The sequence below is a fragment of the Bacillus rossius genome, chromosome 13 (genome assembly GCF_032445375.1).
Source record: "Bacillus rossius redtenbacheri isolate Brsri chromosome 13, Brsri_v3, whole genome shotgun sequence".
NCBI classification, from domain to species: Eukaryota; Metazoa; Arthropoda; class Insecta; order Phasmatodea; family Bacillidae; genus Bacillus; species Bacillus rossius.
Genome location: NC_086340.1, coordinates 41292562 through 41310220, shown reverse-complemented (window position 1 = coordinate 41310220; position 17659 = coordinate 41292562). Strand labels below are relative to the sequence as shown.

Here is a 17659-nt window from a genome sequence, read left to right as displayed (position 1 = left end):
ATAAAACCTGGAATGCCATGGCAGGAGGCACTCCACCACTGTGGCTCCTGACAGAGTGGTCTGCAGGCCACTTGCGTAACAAATGGTTTATGCTCTGAATGAGCTATAGGGGTACAAGATGAGCGGGAAACTATGATACCCAACATGTCTGCATCTCCTGGTGCAATTACTGCCAAGAAAATTTAAATGTTTGTTACTCTGTGTTCCAAAGTTTAATTCTCTAATGATATTTAAATTATGGATAGAATTTTCTCCAAGCAACAGTGGCACCACACTGTCTTACAGCTTACTGCTGGCTTGAGGGTTGGAACGTTAATAGTGGCAACACTGCTGTACAGACACCATGCAACGGAATCAAATAATGTAGTTTATAACACACGTTAGTTACATACGTACCTAACTTACCTCAGAGCAAATGGACTCTCCCTTCCCGCATTGACAAAAAGTGCAGAGCTTTGTGTAAGCTGGCGGTTGAATGTAGTGTTGTCACATTGTTTTCGAAATGGAAACAACGGATTTGGATAAAGACTGAATGTGCCAGAGGTCGTACAGCACCACAGTGTCATCAAGGTCTTCAAGAGGGCTCTGAATTGCCTTATAGAACAGTGGTAATGTGAGTAAAAGCCTTCCATGAGGAACGTGAAAATGTGGCAAGCATGCATAGGCCAGGTTGTCCTTGTGTCAGTGAAGAAGTGTATGCTCTTGCCGCATTATCGGACAGTGACGGACGCCATACGATTCGTGAGCTGGCCCGAGGGACAGGACTAGCGCATACGACTGTGCTTCACAGTCTGAAGAAAAGCCTGGGCATGAGAAAACTTGCCTCTCAGTGGGTTCCACGTGATTTGACGGAAATGCAGAAATAGCCACGATACGACGCTGCCTGTAACCTCTTGGAGCGCTATGAACACAAAGGCAAGGCTTTTTTACGTCGTATAATCACGCTGGAAGAGACATGGACCAAATTGTCAATCAAACGAATGGCATCAATAAGGGTCACCGCAAAGATCGAAAGTTCGCCAGAACCCCAGAAATGTGAAATTTATGGTGATTCTAGTGTACGACAGTGATGGTGTTATCCTGTCACATACCATTCCCCTATAGCAGACTGTCAATGTACAGTATTACTGTTTATTTTTGGGACAGAACCTGCGACCAGCTTTGAGAAAGAAGCAGTGACACTTTTTTGCAGAACACACCCATCATTTAGCAGGACAATGCTCGTGCAATGCAGCTCAAACTGTGGATAATTTGTTCGACTGATTGGCTTACATATTTATTTGCTTTGTACTGTTTATCAAAATTTTTTATTTTGCAAATCCTATCTTGATTATCTTGAAAAATAATTATTAATATTTTCCATTCAAAATTTGAATATTTAAAATTTTTTTTTTTTACCAAAAGTAATTGCAGCTAACTTAACCCAGAACCAACCTTTCACCTATTGTTTATCTTAATTTCCCAGAAGCCACTCGAATACACATGTACTTTTTCTTTCAATGTGTATTTTTTATGATGTGTGAAAAAAAATTTTTAGAGCTAACTTCTTACTATTCAAATTCAATATTCGTATTCGATTTGAACTAAAAAACTGATATTTGCACAGGCCTGGATTTTTGTGGAAAATGTGTGCAATCACAATGAAAGTTTTCTGCTTTCACTGTCTAGGAACACATTTGGCACTAGTTTAGCAAATTACCTCTTAAACTGATTGATAAGTTATTTTCACAAACAAAATTTTCCCAATGTAACTCAACATCAACCACAACATTATTTTCTTTTATTACAAAACTGGACAGCGACAAACTCTATGTTCCCCTTGATTTCTTTTGTGGAACTCTGTATTATCATGACATCGCAGATCCTTAGGCCCCCACAGACAATGTTAAGCATCAAACTACACACTGTGCAGTGTGCACTTTGCCTGGTAATCCCTGCTCCCCGGCTTTACACATTCTAGTTGGTGTTCCCATTCTCGTTTATACTTCTGCTTAAATGGAGCTTAATCTGGTGAGGCATTATGTTATTTATTCATCATAAAAAAGGCTGCGAGTACTTATTTCTAGTTTAATTCACCAAGTCCTAAAAATTATACAAAATAAACACAGCAAAATGGAAAAGAAAATTCTGAAACAAAACCAGTAGTCATAGACAATTTTGTCACTTACGTATTTCAAATTACCTTTGACTACAATCTATTACAGTGGCGTTCAACAGAAATTGTATGCAGTTACCAATGGTTACGCTAGAGTTAAGCACCTTAATCAAAGTACTAGTTGCCTTCTTGTGCTGGATGTCTATGTCTATGGTAAAGTTTTGTTTAGAAACACACATAAATAAAAGGAAAATGCAGATATGACAAAAATTGCGTTTGTAAAAATCTGTAATAATTGAGTAAAATCTGGGAAGCCACTTGAGAGCCTGAAATCCATGAAAACAGGTAAAATCAGTAAAATCTGAAGAACTGATCTAACACATGGATGCATTATTCATCATTATCAATGGTATAAAATATGCTAATTTTAGAGGACTTGTTTAGTTTCAACTCTGTGGAAGTACCAGAGTTGTGCATCTGCCATGTTGGCAGCTCTCTTCGTTGACTGAATGCCTGTTTGTTTGATCCTTAGTGCATTGTTCTCTAGAATGCAGACACGTCGTTCTGCGACGCAGCTGGTTTCAGGAAGGTCAGAAGAGGAGGAGTTACGCCAGGCAGTGAGATGGTTGTGTAGAGAGTGTCAATGTCAGGTCAGTGCAATACTATCATGAGGTCTCCAATATATTTGAATATAGAGTTGAAGGGGTAGGTAGTACTGAATGGAAAAAGACTTCCAATTTTTTCCATAAAATATATTTGAACAGATAACCACAAAACTGTTTTAAATCATGTCACACTATTCAAGTTTATTTTTGGTCTGAACTATCACAAACCTATCAATTTTATATCTCAATTTTGAAAATTAAAAAAATGTATCTCACTGCTGGATGAAATTTTCGGAACATTTTATGCTATTTGAATATTTTTAAACTTTTGTAAATGTACAAATTTAATTTACAATAATATTTGTTACGCAATAAAATTAATATTCAGTGATTTTTTTTCTCAAAGTTATAGAAATATGATATACTTTTTACACATAAAATTCTTTCGCACACGACGTTCATATTAACATTATTTTAGTTATTTCACTTTTTAATTGCTATTTGTTCTTTGCCATTTTAAAACTTGTTTGTGACAACAACAATGCCATTTCCATTTTTGCTAGGCACGATATAGATCGTCCTATCACATCCAACATCCGAGATATTTCAGAACCCGTCCGACATGCAAGATATATTTGATGGAGACGCAAGTCATCAAACTTGTCAAACAAACGTGGTAGTGCTGATGATGGTTAGGGACTGGAAAAATTTGCGGGTTCATTTCGTGTTATGCTGAAATTCAAATAATTATACCTCAGCACTCCTTATGTCATTAGTTCACTGTTTATATGGAGGACTGAGGACCAATTAGAGACCCTCACTCGTAGAAGTGTCGAATCACAGGCCACCCAGTCGAGACGACTCACAAGTCAGCGGCCAATGAACAGTTGGCATTTGCCCGAGTGTGTAGAGGATGTTGGAGTCCATCCTGGAGGTCATTGAGCCCGCAAATTTTTCCGGTCTCTACTGATGGTGTTTTGGTGACTTGATAACTCTCCAACTTGTGCTCGGCGCGACACGTCGACGGTGCGACAGGGCCACGAGGGAAACGCACGAAGTGTCCCACCTGCAGCCGCCCCTCCCGGCTCGTCCGGCCGCCCAGCAGCCGCACGGGCGCGCTGCTCTCCTCGGCCGCTGGCTCCGTGTCATTCTGCGGCGTATCCACGCGGGCGTCCTCCAGCGTCAGGCGTATGTCATTGGGCCCGCTGCCCCTCGCGTCCAGCTTCCCCGCCACCATCATGCCGATCGAGGGCGGGAACCTGCGTCAGGGGCGGCAGCTGCAGTGACGTGCCGTCAAACAAGCTCAACACATTGGCCTCGGAGTATTTGACCCTTTGAGGTACACAGAAATATAAAAAATAATTTAGAATCTATTGTGTAACTTTTAGCAGACGTGGCGGAAAGAAAAATGAAGTGAGCCAATGTTGCTTGTTCTTGATAGGATCGCCAGATAGCAGCACAAGGCTTACTCACGCGAGGTATTTCGGCAATACCACTGAAACATTGCGAATAGTAACATTTTTTCAAAGTGGTATCATATAAATACCACTACAAAACAAAGGGTTAAAATGTGTACAGTCTCAGATGAAAGAAAAGTTTTTATTTTATTTACGTTACATGCCTGGCAACAGTCTCTAGGAACTTTGCCCGCGGGCACAGAAATAAAACGCAGGAGAAATGTAGTCTGTGCAAGCATGTGACCACTGCCAACCAGGCAGGCAAACACTGCCCGAAGGGGGGAAACCCCCAACGTGTAGCCACTGCCGCAACTGGGCAAAAAGCACAGGCAGCATAAACCACGTACTTGCAGGGACTATTACAGATACACAGACAAAAAAAAAAACAATAAAAGAACAAATAGACTGGGGAAAAAAAAAACTAATTTAGAATTGTGACATAACATAGCAACAAAATCAAGTGTTTTGATTCTAATAAAGACAATGGACAAGCAAAAATAACAACAGTGAAATATCACAACAATCAATAACAAATAAAGGATAACTAAAGCATAAGGTCAGTAATGCTAATAAAAATGTTACAGGAACAATAGGTTTTGTTTTAATTAATAATTTTTTTTTAGTTTGGAATTATTCTGTAGATAAAATCATTATTATTGTGGAAAGTACACAAGGCTGATACCAAGAGGCTGTTGAAATGAGGCACTCTGACAGTTTTGAAAGAGGAGTTAAAAAAGGTTGAGGAAAATTGTTTTGAGTTATAAGTATGTATGATAATTATATTTTGAATATACAAAAATTTTAATACTATTGGATGTGAAAACGCTATTCAAAATTAAAGAGAAGTACGTAATTTATTTATAATTAACGCAAAAAAAAGTGAGAGAATGGAATCGGTATTATGTAGTATTATGAAAGGTGATTATTTAATAAGGGCAAGTGTTCTTTAGGAAACTAGAAATGAAATATTATTAAAAATGTTGAAGAGAGTATAATTTTGAGTCTAACCTGATGCAAAGTCTTTTGTCTATGATGTTTTGGAATTTGAGTCATTGTCTAATTTATAGTCATAAATAAAAGGTTTATATTTCTTTGAAAAAATAACTTATTTAAAACATGGATTTAAGTCTTTAAGTTAGCATAAATACCCTTCAAATCAAAAAAAGTAAAATTCGGGCGCGGGAGAGGCTATCGTCCCCTCTGGAGCTGTGCACGACCTGGCAACGCTGGTCGCAAGAACTGTTTGCTCATGTCATCATTTGATAGTGTAGTGATGAACAAATATCAATAGTATACATTCTCAATAACAGCTCTTGCCAGGACGATACAATACCAAGAATAAAAAAATTGGGTGCGTGTACTTATGTATGCGCGTTAGAAGTTATATTTACTGGGCATAGTAAAAAAAGGGGGTTGTCTGTAAAGTCGGTTTACGGACGATAATTTTACGTGATAACGTCATAAGAAAACATTGTTGAAAAATTGCATACTTTTTAATTTTCAAATATTATTTACAGTTTTTTGCAAATTTAATTTAAATAATTTATTTAAATATAATCATGAACAATTAGTTAAAAAGCCTGCCTTAAACTGTTTGATATTATAGAAGATTTTCTCGCACGGTGGTTGGCCGGTTCTTGCACGCTCGGCTCAGGCGGAACATGGCAATGAGTCATGCTTTTTCGTGCGTGCAGCCGACGTTCATCGATTTATAAGACGTTATCACATCAAAAACTAACTTTAATTTTGCATGCAAATAATAGAAATAAAAAAAATAAAAAAGGCTGGAGTGATATTTTAAATACGGTTCCTGTTTTTTTAGGCACAGACCAAACTAATATTCAAGATAAGTAAACCATCTGAATGAATTTTGTATATTTGTTTGCAAAATTGCTTCTTTAAATTTTTGTTAAGTGTTAACATTAGTCACAGACCACATATTGTAACTAAGATAAACCAGGGAATCCCCAGGAGAAAAATTTACTTCATGATGTACAAGCTGCAATATTCAAAAGAATCTGGATGAAAAAGTTATAAATTATACACTACAAAACAGACCTTGGATCTTTGTTCATTTAAATGCCACTGTCCCAGTAATATTTACATCATAAAATAAATTTTCCCTACAAATTGTAACATTGAAAAGCCTACAGTATATTGACTTTCATAGAAACACCAATCCCTCACCTAGCAAGACTAATGCGTTTCTAAAAATTAATATGTTCTGTTATTTGGAATCACGTATTCTGAAGCATATGGTGTTAAAAAGGTTATTTGTAATATATGAAATGCGCCCCGACTTAAAAGCATTTACAATTATTGATCCCGACGAGACATACTACAATATTTTAACAGTGGACACACATAGTAACATTTGTCACTGTTAATTCTCAGCTCAGATATATTCACTATAGACTAGGTATTGACATTTTTAACTGAAAAAATTATTTTTATTGTCAATTTCACTCCTTGAATTTGTGAAATGCTCTAAATTCAACAGCTAACATATCTATTAATTTTAAGATAACTTGAAAATTACACCCACATTCACAAAATATTAAATTACATCTATTTTTATACAGCCATTAAGTAGGTATAACCAGGCCGGCATTTCTTAAGAGTAAGACGGAATTTTTTTCTGGAACACATATTATCAGAGAAATATCTTAGAAATTTTTTTGAGAATTTATTCAAGTCAATTTACTTTTCTACATTTTACATGAATTTTTTTTTACTCTCTGCACGTAATTACTATACGTTATACAAACAATAAGTTTCTGTTTGGGATTGTATTCGATTTTTAGGCAGCATGTATTTACAGATAATCCCTCTTTAAGAAAATTTTAAGAATATTTTAAATACTGAAGAATATTAAAAAAAAAAAAAATTAGCACTGGACCTATAAATACATACAATTTTAACCTTTATAAGATAATTTACATATTAATATTTGTTTAATGTTAGTTTGTGTCTGTTGAGGTCCCTGCAAGTACGTGGTACAGGCTGCTTACGTATGTCAGCCAACTGCAGGAGTGCCTACTTGTTTCGGTGCGTCCCTTCAGGTGCCTACGGGAAGGCAGTGCCTACATACTTACAGTGATTACATAGTCGTATGTATGCATGTGTTGTGCCCACTATAAAAGCCCCCCGACTGTTGATGGGGATGTGACAGATAAATAAATAAATAGATAAAATGAGACTAAATTTATAAGTAGTACCTTGAGAACATTCTTAACTACTGTATGTATAAATTATAACAAAACTTGTATTTATCACATTAGCACTTATTTGCATTAATACATAGGATGTAAGCTTATATAACCTTGAAGGCAGATACATATTTGTGTTTTTCTGCAAATTTGTTGTTGATGGCATAAAGCGAACGTTGACAGACAACCGTACTGAAGGGGTCTCAAAAATAATGTTTTTTCTTTTCACCGTCTGCCTCACAACTCTAAAACAGCAGTGATCATTACTATACACTGCTGTGGGCTAGCACGGAATGTCAAGGTAAACCTTAAGCTAAGTCTTGCTTGCCGAGTTGTTATTTTCCTGCAACAAATCTATTTCAACAAGCTCTCTGGCATTTGCCACCCGGCTAACAAATTTTCTCTCTCAATATTGATAAACGTTATTTTGAGCTGTGAAAGTTTCACAAACAATCACAAATGTGAAAAATTTTTACTTTTTACTGCTATTATATAACAATTTGCAAATACAGTAAAACCTCGCTCGTATGGCCCCCGGTTCGTACGTACACCTTGGTCATGCGTAAGATTTTCGAAAAAAAATAAATAAAAAAGTTTAAAAATATCAAAAATTGTAAGAAATTACATTAAAGTTAATTAAAATACAGTCACATCCTGCAGCGTTCATAACAAATACGGGCTACATTACACATACGCATTGCGCCACAGTAAAAAAATTTAAAAAAAGGGCCGCAAATTGATGGAAATTTACCGTCAATAGCGCGCCGTGCGCGGAGAAAGGTCAGTGTACTCGATCGGCTGGCTCCATCTGTTCTCTGAGCTGCGCATGCGCAGTATAACTCACTCAACGCTCCCACCGGACTCGTGACCTTCTATCAGCAGCCAGTCAATAGATGCCACAAATGGACGTAATTTGGGCTCGCTGGTTCGTACGTACAACTCGGTCGTAAGGACAAATTTTGGAGAACCGTGAGTGTACGTAGAATCGAGGTTTCACTGTACCTGTTTGTGGACAGTTTGGGATGGAGTGACAGGATAAACCCTGCATGGAAGTGACACAACCCTCCCGCACCTGAGCGTAACGCCCGGCTGGATGGTGAGCCTGCCCCCGGGCCGCACGTTGATGTCCCGCTCCACGGTGTACTCCCCCGCCCGCAGGGTCTCCACCCCGTCCACCTCGCCCCCCACCACGCCCGAGCCCGCCGCGTGGAACTGGGGCACGTACAGGGGCGTCGCCACGACGCGCGTGTCCCCCGGGTTGCTGCTGTGCAGGAGGAACGGCAGGTACTGGATCCTGGCCAGGTTGTAGCGGTCCTTCCTGCAACACGTCACATCCGCCTGTCACATGTACCGCTGCAGGAGAAGCAACCATCGGTGGTATCTGTGTCTCTCCTGCTGGGCACACACAGAGAACGCTCGCCCCAGTTGTTTTGTGCGACTAACAAAGCAAAATAGCAATGTCTTATGATGTAACCCAAACAGATTTGTACTTAAAAAACAACCACCCGTAACTAAGAGCAAGTGATAGTTCTTCTAACTCTACAGTATTTGTGTTACCAGCAGTGGCATAGTATTTCGTGCGATTAGTTATTTTAAATATGTGTTTATGTTAATACACACTGTAAATTAAATTTGATGTTTGGTTAACACACGATGCCTAGTTTTTTCCTTGGCAAAAACTCTGGTGTACTAAAACATGGTTACTAACCACATCTTTTATACCTCGACTGTATTTTCATCACAGAATTGTTTTTTTTGAAGTTTGTTCTAAGTCAATATAATGCAGTTAACACACATGCCTCAATGCTATGTAATTTTTTATTTTTTATTTTTACAGCACAGCATCGCTTCAAAAACTGTTTTAAAATATTTAGTGCATTGCTTACCTGTGCAGGGCACTGAAACTATTCAATGTCTCACTACCACAAAAAGTGTCATTCATCTGACTCACAAAGAGTAACTAAATTAGTCAGAAAATAAAAGAAAGATTTATCTGCTTACAATCAACATTTATAAACATAATTAATAAATATCAAATTGCACAGACCTTAATTTGATTTATTTTTCAGTTTGGAATACTATTTTTATATGAAAAATTAATTAAGAAGATGAACTATTGTTAGCAAGCACTTTTATTTTTAAAAAAGCAATTATTTCTTTACCTGTGAAAGAGTCTGAAAAAAATCTTCTCCTCTGTAGAGAATCCCAGCCAGTTGTAGGTGCAATTAATCACCTTGCTCTGATCTTCCAAGTGGGATCCCACCTCGTAGTTCGACTCTGGATTTTGGAGGATGTTTCGGAAGATGTCGACGTTGCTGGAACTGACGACCACCGGAGCAGCCACTCTGCCACGCGGATTCAGATCTGTCCTGTCGCTGAAACTGAACGGCTCTTTGATTCGATTGTCTCTGACAAAGTTCCGGGTGAACAACAAATGTTGCACTTCACTGTACGGGGACAAACCCAGGTTAACAACGTAAACCCCTTGGTTGAATTCAAATTCGTTATATTGCACCAGAAATCTCGCCGGAAAAACATTAAACTCTTCCATGAGTTTGTTCTTCACCAATATACAGCCGTACGTATGTTTCGTGAAATAGTTGTACTCTATTCTTCCATCTACGTTTATCGCTGGGCTTATCTTAATGGCATGCCTATGATTTTGAATAAAAAAATTGTGTCCAATTTGTAATTTCAACAAGCTGCTTCTAACTCTCCAAGCAGATTCTATTTCGACCGCAGAATACAAACTGTCGTTGAACCAGTTCCCGCTGATGTTCACGAACGACTCCCCGGAGTGGTTCCCCAGGAAGACACCGACGTCCTCGTTCTTGAAGATCTCGGAGTAGGAGACGACGGTGGTCTGGTTGAAGGCGAGGTGCGGGGAGTCGACGGAGTCGTTGAGCCACACCGCCAGGCCGTAGCCCTTGTTGGACGACAGCCAGCTGCGCGTGATGTTGCGGTTGCCACCGACGTAGGAGACGTTGACGCCGTCGCCGACGTTGAAGGCGACGCGGCTGTCCGAGACGTTGACGTCGCCCGCGCCCCCCAGCACGTGCACCCCGGCCACGTGGTGGTTGTTTGACACGGAGCTCTGGTGGACGTGCAGCTGGCTGCGCATGTTCTCCACCGCGATGCCCCGCCCGTTGTTGTCAGCCACCGTCGACTCCGACACGTTCAGGTCGTACGTCTTTCCTGCAACACACAACATACAACTCACTCAGGGCCGGTGCAAGGTAAATTGGCGCCCTAGGCGAAAAACCTTAATCCCCCCCCCCTCCACCACCCCCTTCCGGCCGGACACCCCAAAAAAAAAATTTCCTTGCCTCAAAATACATCACGTAAGCCTAAGATTTTGTCAACAATCAAATGTAAGCAGGCTTGTTTTTTTTGTTTTTTTTTTTAACTGTTTTTACTGATTACAAATCATAAACAGGTCACAGTGGACTTTAAATAATTACTTTTATCAATATAAACATTCAAAACTGTTACAAAAATCCATTTTCATCTAGTTTCAATAATCGTTAAAACATATTATATCAGCTGTTATGTGTCGTGCTGCGCCACCCCCAGCTACTTGGCGCCCTGGGCGGTTGCCTAGTTCGCCTATATGGACGCGCCGGCCCTGAACTCACTTATACTTCATGTTGGGTAAGTAAATAAACGTGTTCTTTAATGACATAAATTACAGTATCTCTACGAGACATATAATAGCTTTTCTGTGCTACCATATTTTAATTGAAATTGGGAACAGAAATGGCAATGGCTAGGCTAGGCCTTAAACTGTCGCGTTGTGTCGAACTATCAACTCGGCAGTTTATTCATTTGCAGGGCCGGTGCAAGGTAAATTGGCGCCCTAGGCGAAAAACATTAAAGCCCCCCCCCCCCGGACACCCCAAAAAATTTTCCTTGCCTCAAAATACATCATGTAAGCCTAAGATTTTGTCAACAATCAAATGTAAGCAGGCTTGAGTTTTTTTTTTTTACTTTTTTACTTATTACAAATCATAAACAGGTCACCGTGTACTTTAAATAATTACTTATATCAATATAAATATTCCAAACTGTTACAAAAATCCATTTTCATCTAGTTTCAATAATCGTTGTGTGTCGTGCTGCGCCGCCCCCAGCTACTTGGCGCCCTAGGCGGTTGCCTAGTTCGCCTATATGGACGCGCTGGCCCTGAACTCACTTAAACTTTATGTTGGGTAAGTAAATAAACGTGGTCTTTAATTGACATGAATTACCGCATCTCTACGAGACATAATAGCTTTTCTATGCTACCATATTTTAATTGAAAATTGGAACAGAGATGGCAATGGCTAGGCTAGGCCTTAAACTGCCGAGTTGTGTCGAACCATCAAACAGATAACTTCATTTGTAAAGAAAACATTCAGTCAAACAAAACAACCTGCAGGTGAACATTATGGTAAATGTCCCTGGAGCTCTGCGCGGTGTACATTATGGCCGCCAATAAACAAATGATAAAACTATCTTTTATATTGACCTTTTAGATGTTCAAACCACAGGGGGATTGCATCTAATCGCTGAGAGTAAGGCTAATAGTTACAAGCACTTTGAATCCACTGTCTTTTATTCAGCTTACACAGATGTGCTACAATACAAGATGAAACCAACACATTAGGGTAACGTAAAATTTAAAATTCCTCGCTTTTCTTCTTTTTAAATTTATCATCTGAATTTCCTTACACTCTGCAGAGAGTTATCACTTTACAAATAATCAGGGAAGGTACTAACTTTTCAAATAGGAAATGCAGTTTTAAAAAGAGGATTGTATGAAGGAATGAGAATCCTCATGTAGTGGCTTGTCAAGGACACAGACTGACACTTGTAGGAGCTAGCTCTTGCCACAGGGACAGGCCTGTCCTTTCTGGATTAGGCACAAGCCTCTACAAAATCTCTGAGCCGGGCAGGAAATCTAGGAGCCAACGATAACAAAATACTTTTGTGAGCAGTTCTAGTTTGAGATTTATTTGAACATTTAAGTAATAAACTGTACCTTTATAGCAACTTGGTACAATATCATAAATAAAGTGTTAAATCATTTCAATTTACATACCAAACTAATTTTCTAGGACCCAGTCACTTCTGCACAAGATTTTGCAACAACATAATTGGCTGATGTACTCTAAATCACTGCATAGTTACATCTGGTATCTTGGCATCAGTACGTTTCCAGCAAGAACAGTTGGGCGTCATGGTGACATGGGACCAGGGGTTCACAGAGGCCTGAGAAGGCATGGCATGGGACGTGGTGGGCTTGAGCAGTGATGGAATGGTTGGTGGGAAGAAGTGGAAGAACCCAGAGAAAACCCACTGCCTCACAGTGATCTACACCAAGTTTCTAAACTTGCAAAAATTTTTTTGAGTTTGTTCCCACCGGGAATTGAACCCGGATCACCGAGATGGGAGGCAGATTATCCGACTGCTCCAACACAGCAGCCAAGTTGAGTTTTAAGGGCCACCCAACACACAATCAGTCGAGCTCCCAGTTCTGACAGCTCAGGCCGGAACTGACAGTTTGGATCGAGCTGAATGAAGCCTTCCACACACACGATCAGTCTTATGGATATTGTTGCTGTTGGATGTATCTTTTCATTGTAGAATATGGAAGAAACTTTGGATGTTGCAATTGCAGTAGCAATTTTAGTTTATATATATATATATGAAAGTAACCAAAGAGTATAAACAAAGATGTATGTCACGACACTCAGCTGATGGAGTGATTGTTCGGGCTGACAGTTTGGACTGGCGAGTTGCTGTTCCCACGCACGGCAGTTCGGACCGAGTGGGAAGCCATCAGCACGCACACGACAGTGCCGGGGGGAACCTAGTGAGCGAAGGAGGAGCTCACCGGGGCCGACGGACAGCAGCAGGAACGCCAGCACCTCGGCGCGCGGCTCGGCGCGGAAGGTGATGTACACGGTCCGGCCGGTGGTGGCGACGCTCTGCGGCTTGGAGCCGTTGCGCAGGCGCAGCGAGGCCAGCAGCCGGTCGCCGGGGCCCAGCCCGTCGAACACCTGGATCAGCGCGCTGTCGTTGCGCTGCGCCAGCAGCTGCACGAACTGCAGGGTCAGCGTGGTGCCCGGCACGGTGTGGAATTGCTGCAACGCGATCCCAGTCCTCTCGTAGTGCCAGGCTGTGCCCAGGGGAGGTGGGAGGAATTTCTTTGGAATTCACTGTCTGTCTCCGTCTTCCTGACTATCTCTGACTATCTCTGTCTCTGTTTCCTGTCTGCCTCTGTCTGAATGTGTCTGTCTGAATGTGTCTGTCTGAATGTGTCTGTCTGAATGTGTCTGTCTGAATGTGTCTGTCTGTGTTTGTCCGTTGCCAAACAATAATAAACATTAACTAAAGACAAACGTCATTTCTTGAAAAAAAAAAAAGGTTTTTGAAGTTACACTTCTTTAGGTGCGTTAAGGGTGGACATTTCAGTAGGCCTAAGCAACGTAAATGCAATGAAGTGCGCGTGCACCAAGGATGGACGTTAAAACATAAAAAAATCAAATCGCATGCACATTTCTGCCATACCCCCATACTGAAGTCGTCCAGATAGCCGACCGCATAAGGTGGCTGTATATGTTCGCTTACGTGAACATTGGGGGACATAACACGCTTATCGGTGTGATAAATAAATTTTATGTGTCTGCAAAACTATTCTGGAATACATTTTAAGACTTAAATAGTCACAAAAAGGAAATAAGTGCTAATTTTAAAATATATTATAATCCTGGTATTACAACCTTGATAGCCAAAGATTATCCGCAAAAATTCATTGAGTCTTATTAGAAAAGTGAGTAAGAGTGTGGTTTCAGTCTAGTCTACAATTTTCTACATTATAATCCCGTCACTTAACAACACTTTGTTTACTTTTTCTTATCTAACATTCACTAACAGGATATACTTTGTGCACTTCACAATAATGATGATATTATGCACAGACTACCTACTTAAAAATTTCAATAACCTAGATGAACATACTAATCTTATTGGCAGTCTCTAAGGCATGAAAGAGTTGTGTGCAACTTTACACAAATACATTTTTGTTTTATCAGGCTTTGTCTAAATTTAAACAAATATAAATATTTTTATTCATAGTTATAACTTTTTAACTTCATTTATAATTTAAATTTAACCACTTGACCTTCAATTTTGTTATTTTTATTTATTCACATTATGCATATGAGATTTTTTTTTTGTCATTTGCAACTTTTTTTGTATTGTCATCCCTTGTTTTAATGTCTTGTGTATTTTAGTATTTGTCTTGACTCTTGTCTGTTGTAGTCCCCGCAGGCAGGTAGTACCTGCTTGTGTGAGGTGCCTATCTGCGGGCAGTGACTACTCGTTGCAATGCTTCCCTGCACCTCTAGCCTTCCGGAGAGCAGTGCCTTCACTGTCCTTTACGTATGTGTATATGTCATGCCCACCTTAACTACTGTTGGTGGGCATGTAATGAAAGATAAATAAAAATAAATAAATAACCTATTACACTATATTTTAATGCTGTAATTTAATAAAATTATACTATTACGTGTTATTTAACTTATTGTTATAATAACTTTTAAAACATAGCTCAGTCCATTGGATTGCTTATTTTACATTTATTAGGCATACAACATTTATTTGTTACTATGTATAGTGAAACATATCTCAAAACACAATTGAAGTGATTGATTAGGAATATGACAGGTTATGTATAAACATACAAAAAAATGAAGATTTTGTGTTAGTTGTTTATGCTGTTCATTTTTTTTTCTTTTTTACAAATCTACATACTGATTGCATACAAATGCAGCAAATGCCTCATTTTAAACACATGTTAAGTGCTCTTTTTTTTCTGAAATAAACAGAAGCCTCGCTTACACAGTGAAGCACCTGTGCTTGTAAACACTTCATCTTAATGTGACAGCGGACCATAGATAACTCACCTCCCATCAAGATGAGAATTGGATTCCATTCCCGGCAGGGTTGAACCATGATGGTTCACAAGTGGGAAACATAGCGGATGTTGCTGTAAGCCAGTGGATATTCTCAAAATCCTCCCGTTCCCCTTACCCATTCATTCTGTCGATGCTTGTCAATTAGCACCTAATCACTTTTCATCATCTGCGAAGACCCCAATGTCGACTATATATCATAGGCGTACCCAGGGGGGGGTTTTGGGGGTTGAAACCCCCCCCCCGAAAAGTCTTGGCGACCATTCCCGTCTCAACTGCAACTCTGGAGAGGACATTTTCTTGCTTAAGAAGATTAAAATCCTATCTGCGGAACACCATATCTCAGGACAGACTGAATGGATTGGCCTTACTGAATGTCCACTACAACATCCACATCGACCCGGAGAATGTGGTTACGGAATTTGCCAAATAATAATAATAATAATAATAATAATAATAATAATAGAAGAATTCTTCTGTAAAACGTTTGGAGGCTTAAAAAAGTTTATTATAAACAATTATTTTTTGGTGTTTATGGAGTTTTTCTTAAAAAAATAGAAGCCCCCTTCCCCAACCCCCCCCCCCCTCCCGCCCGAGAAATATCTGGAAGAACCCCCCCCGAAAAAAAATCCTGGGTACGCCTATGCTATATATACTTAATGTGACAGTTGACTTGCTGTCCCTATTTCCTGAAATACGTTCATACTAAATAAACCACTCTGTTTATGAATATATCATTATGAATGTTGATGCGTTTGCCCCTGCATTATTAGAGTTCATCAATCAGAAAGCTGCACCCTATAAGTAGATTAGAAACTTAATGAATGTGTGTGACTTAGAATTGGATAAACTCAGCAATTGTAACACCTGCACAATTTTCTGAGCTAATGAAATCACACACAAAAAAAAGAGGGGGGGGGGGGGGGGGGGGGCGTGGCTGTGTCATGGACGGCCGTGTGTGCACGTAATACGTGTACGTAACAGGTAATATTTTCTATACAAAATATAAAATATGCTATTTTTTTTAATTTTAACAACATATATATTCACTGTAAGTATTTTACACTAATATTTTGTTCATGCAATCGATAGATTTTGACGAGAACTGACGATTGAAACCCAAACAAATGTCGTAGCTTCTCCGAGTCAAAAGTTATACTCAATGTGAAACCTCGAAACGCAGCAAAATGACCTCAAAATGGCGGCGCTTCCCCCTCCACCGCGCGCAATGGGTCACAGTCCTCACTTGAGTGTAACGAATTCTTTGATCCTTTAGCTATCTGGTGGTGTAATTAAATTCTGGATGGAAATGATAGATATGTAGCTGCAAAACACCAAACTGTATCCCCCGATTGTGTTACCATTCGTCTTTTTGTATTGCCTCCCACCATGGAAGTATTTACGTCATTATTTAGAGAATATTGGCTAGTCTTCAATGAAACCAATAATTCCCGATTCTTTCGGTACTAGGCAGTTTTTTCTCTATTAATGGTGCAGTAGTCTGTGACTGAAGTAGTAATTTTTTTGAACGATTACACAATTTTAGTGACCAAAAGTAAAAAAAAAAAAATAATATAAATATTTAGTGTGGCAATTTTTTATTGCAAAAAATATATATTAACGTGAACAAATCACTTTATTCTCAACTTTTATCCCAATCTTTAACTTAGGGAACTGATGTCATAAAGAGTATGTGTTTCAGGATGAATAAATGTCTTAACACACTGCACACCTCTGTTTTCCATTTCACCCCTTGTGCCCCTCGCGTTAAGACACGAGAGGTTACAAAAGGTTCGTGTCGAGACTGGGGCGACTGAATTGTTGCCCATTGGAAGGACAGCCCTTCAGGATTTTTCTGACAGTGGTTTATTTGTACAGAGACTAGAAGGGCAGCCCATCCAATTTCTGAAAACACGCTCCTTTAAGAGTTTAAATAATCCTGAAAACTTACCCCTTGGATGGGCAGCCCATCAGGATTTTTCTGACAGTGGTGTTTTTGAAAGCTTGTCTGAATTGTTGCCCCTTGGATGGGCAGCCCATCAGGATTTTTCTGACAGTGGTGTTTTTGAAAGGTTGTCTGAATTGTTGCCCCTTGGATGGGCAGCCCATCAGGATTTTTCTGACAGTGGTGTTTTTGAAAGCTTGTCTTAATTGTTGCCCCTTGGAAGGGCAGCCCATCAGGATTTTTCTGACAATGGTGTTTTTGAAAGCTTGTCTGAATTGTTGCCCCTTGGAAGGGCAGCCAATCAGGATTTTTCTGACAGTGGTTAGTTTGTAAAGTGACCTAACCTAACCTAACCACTGTCAGAAGAATCCCGAAGGGCTGCCCCTCCAA

At 39.6% G+C, this 17659-nt stretch overlaps 1 protein-coding gene across 2 annotated transcripts in view; it reads right to left on the bottom strand.

The window, feature by feature from the left end:
- Nucleotides 1-17659, bottom strand: part of LOC134538477 (protein bark beetle) — a 238572-nt gene that overhangs the window by 123361 nt on the left and 97552 nt on the right. For both annotated transcript variants that reach the window (XM_063379808.1, XM_063379809.1), the window contains exons 7-10: nucleotides 13242-13491; nucleotides 9529-10561; nucleotides 8439-8684; nucleotides 3767-3959 (exon numbers count right to left, since the gene is read on the bottom strand). In XM_063379808.1, the coding sequence (XP_063235878.1) occupies nucleotides 3767-3959; nucleotides 8439-8684; nucleotides 9529-10561; nucleotides 13242-13491 (1722 nt within the window). The remainder of the gene's footprint in view (nucleotides 1-3766; nucleotides 3960-8438; nucleotides 8685-9528; nucleotides 10562-13241; nucleotides 13492-17659) is intronic.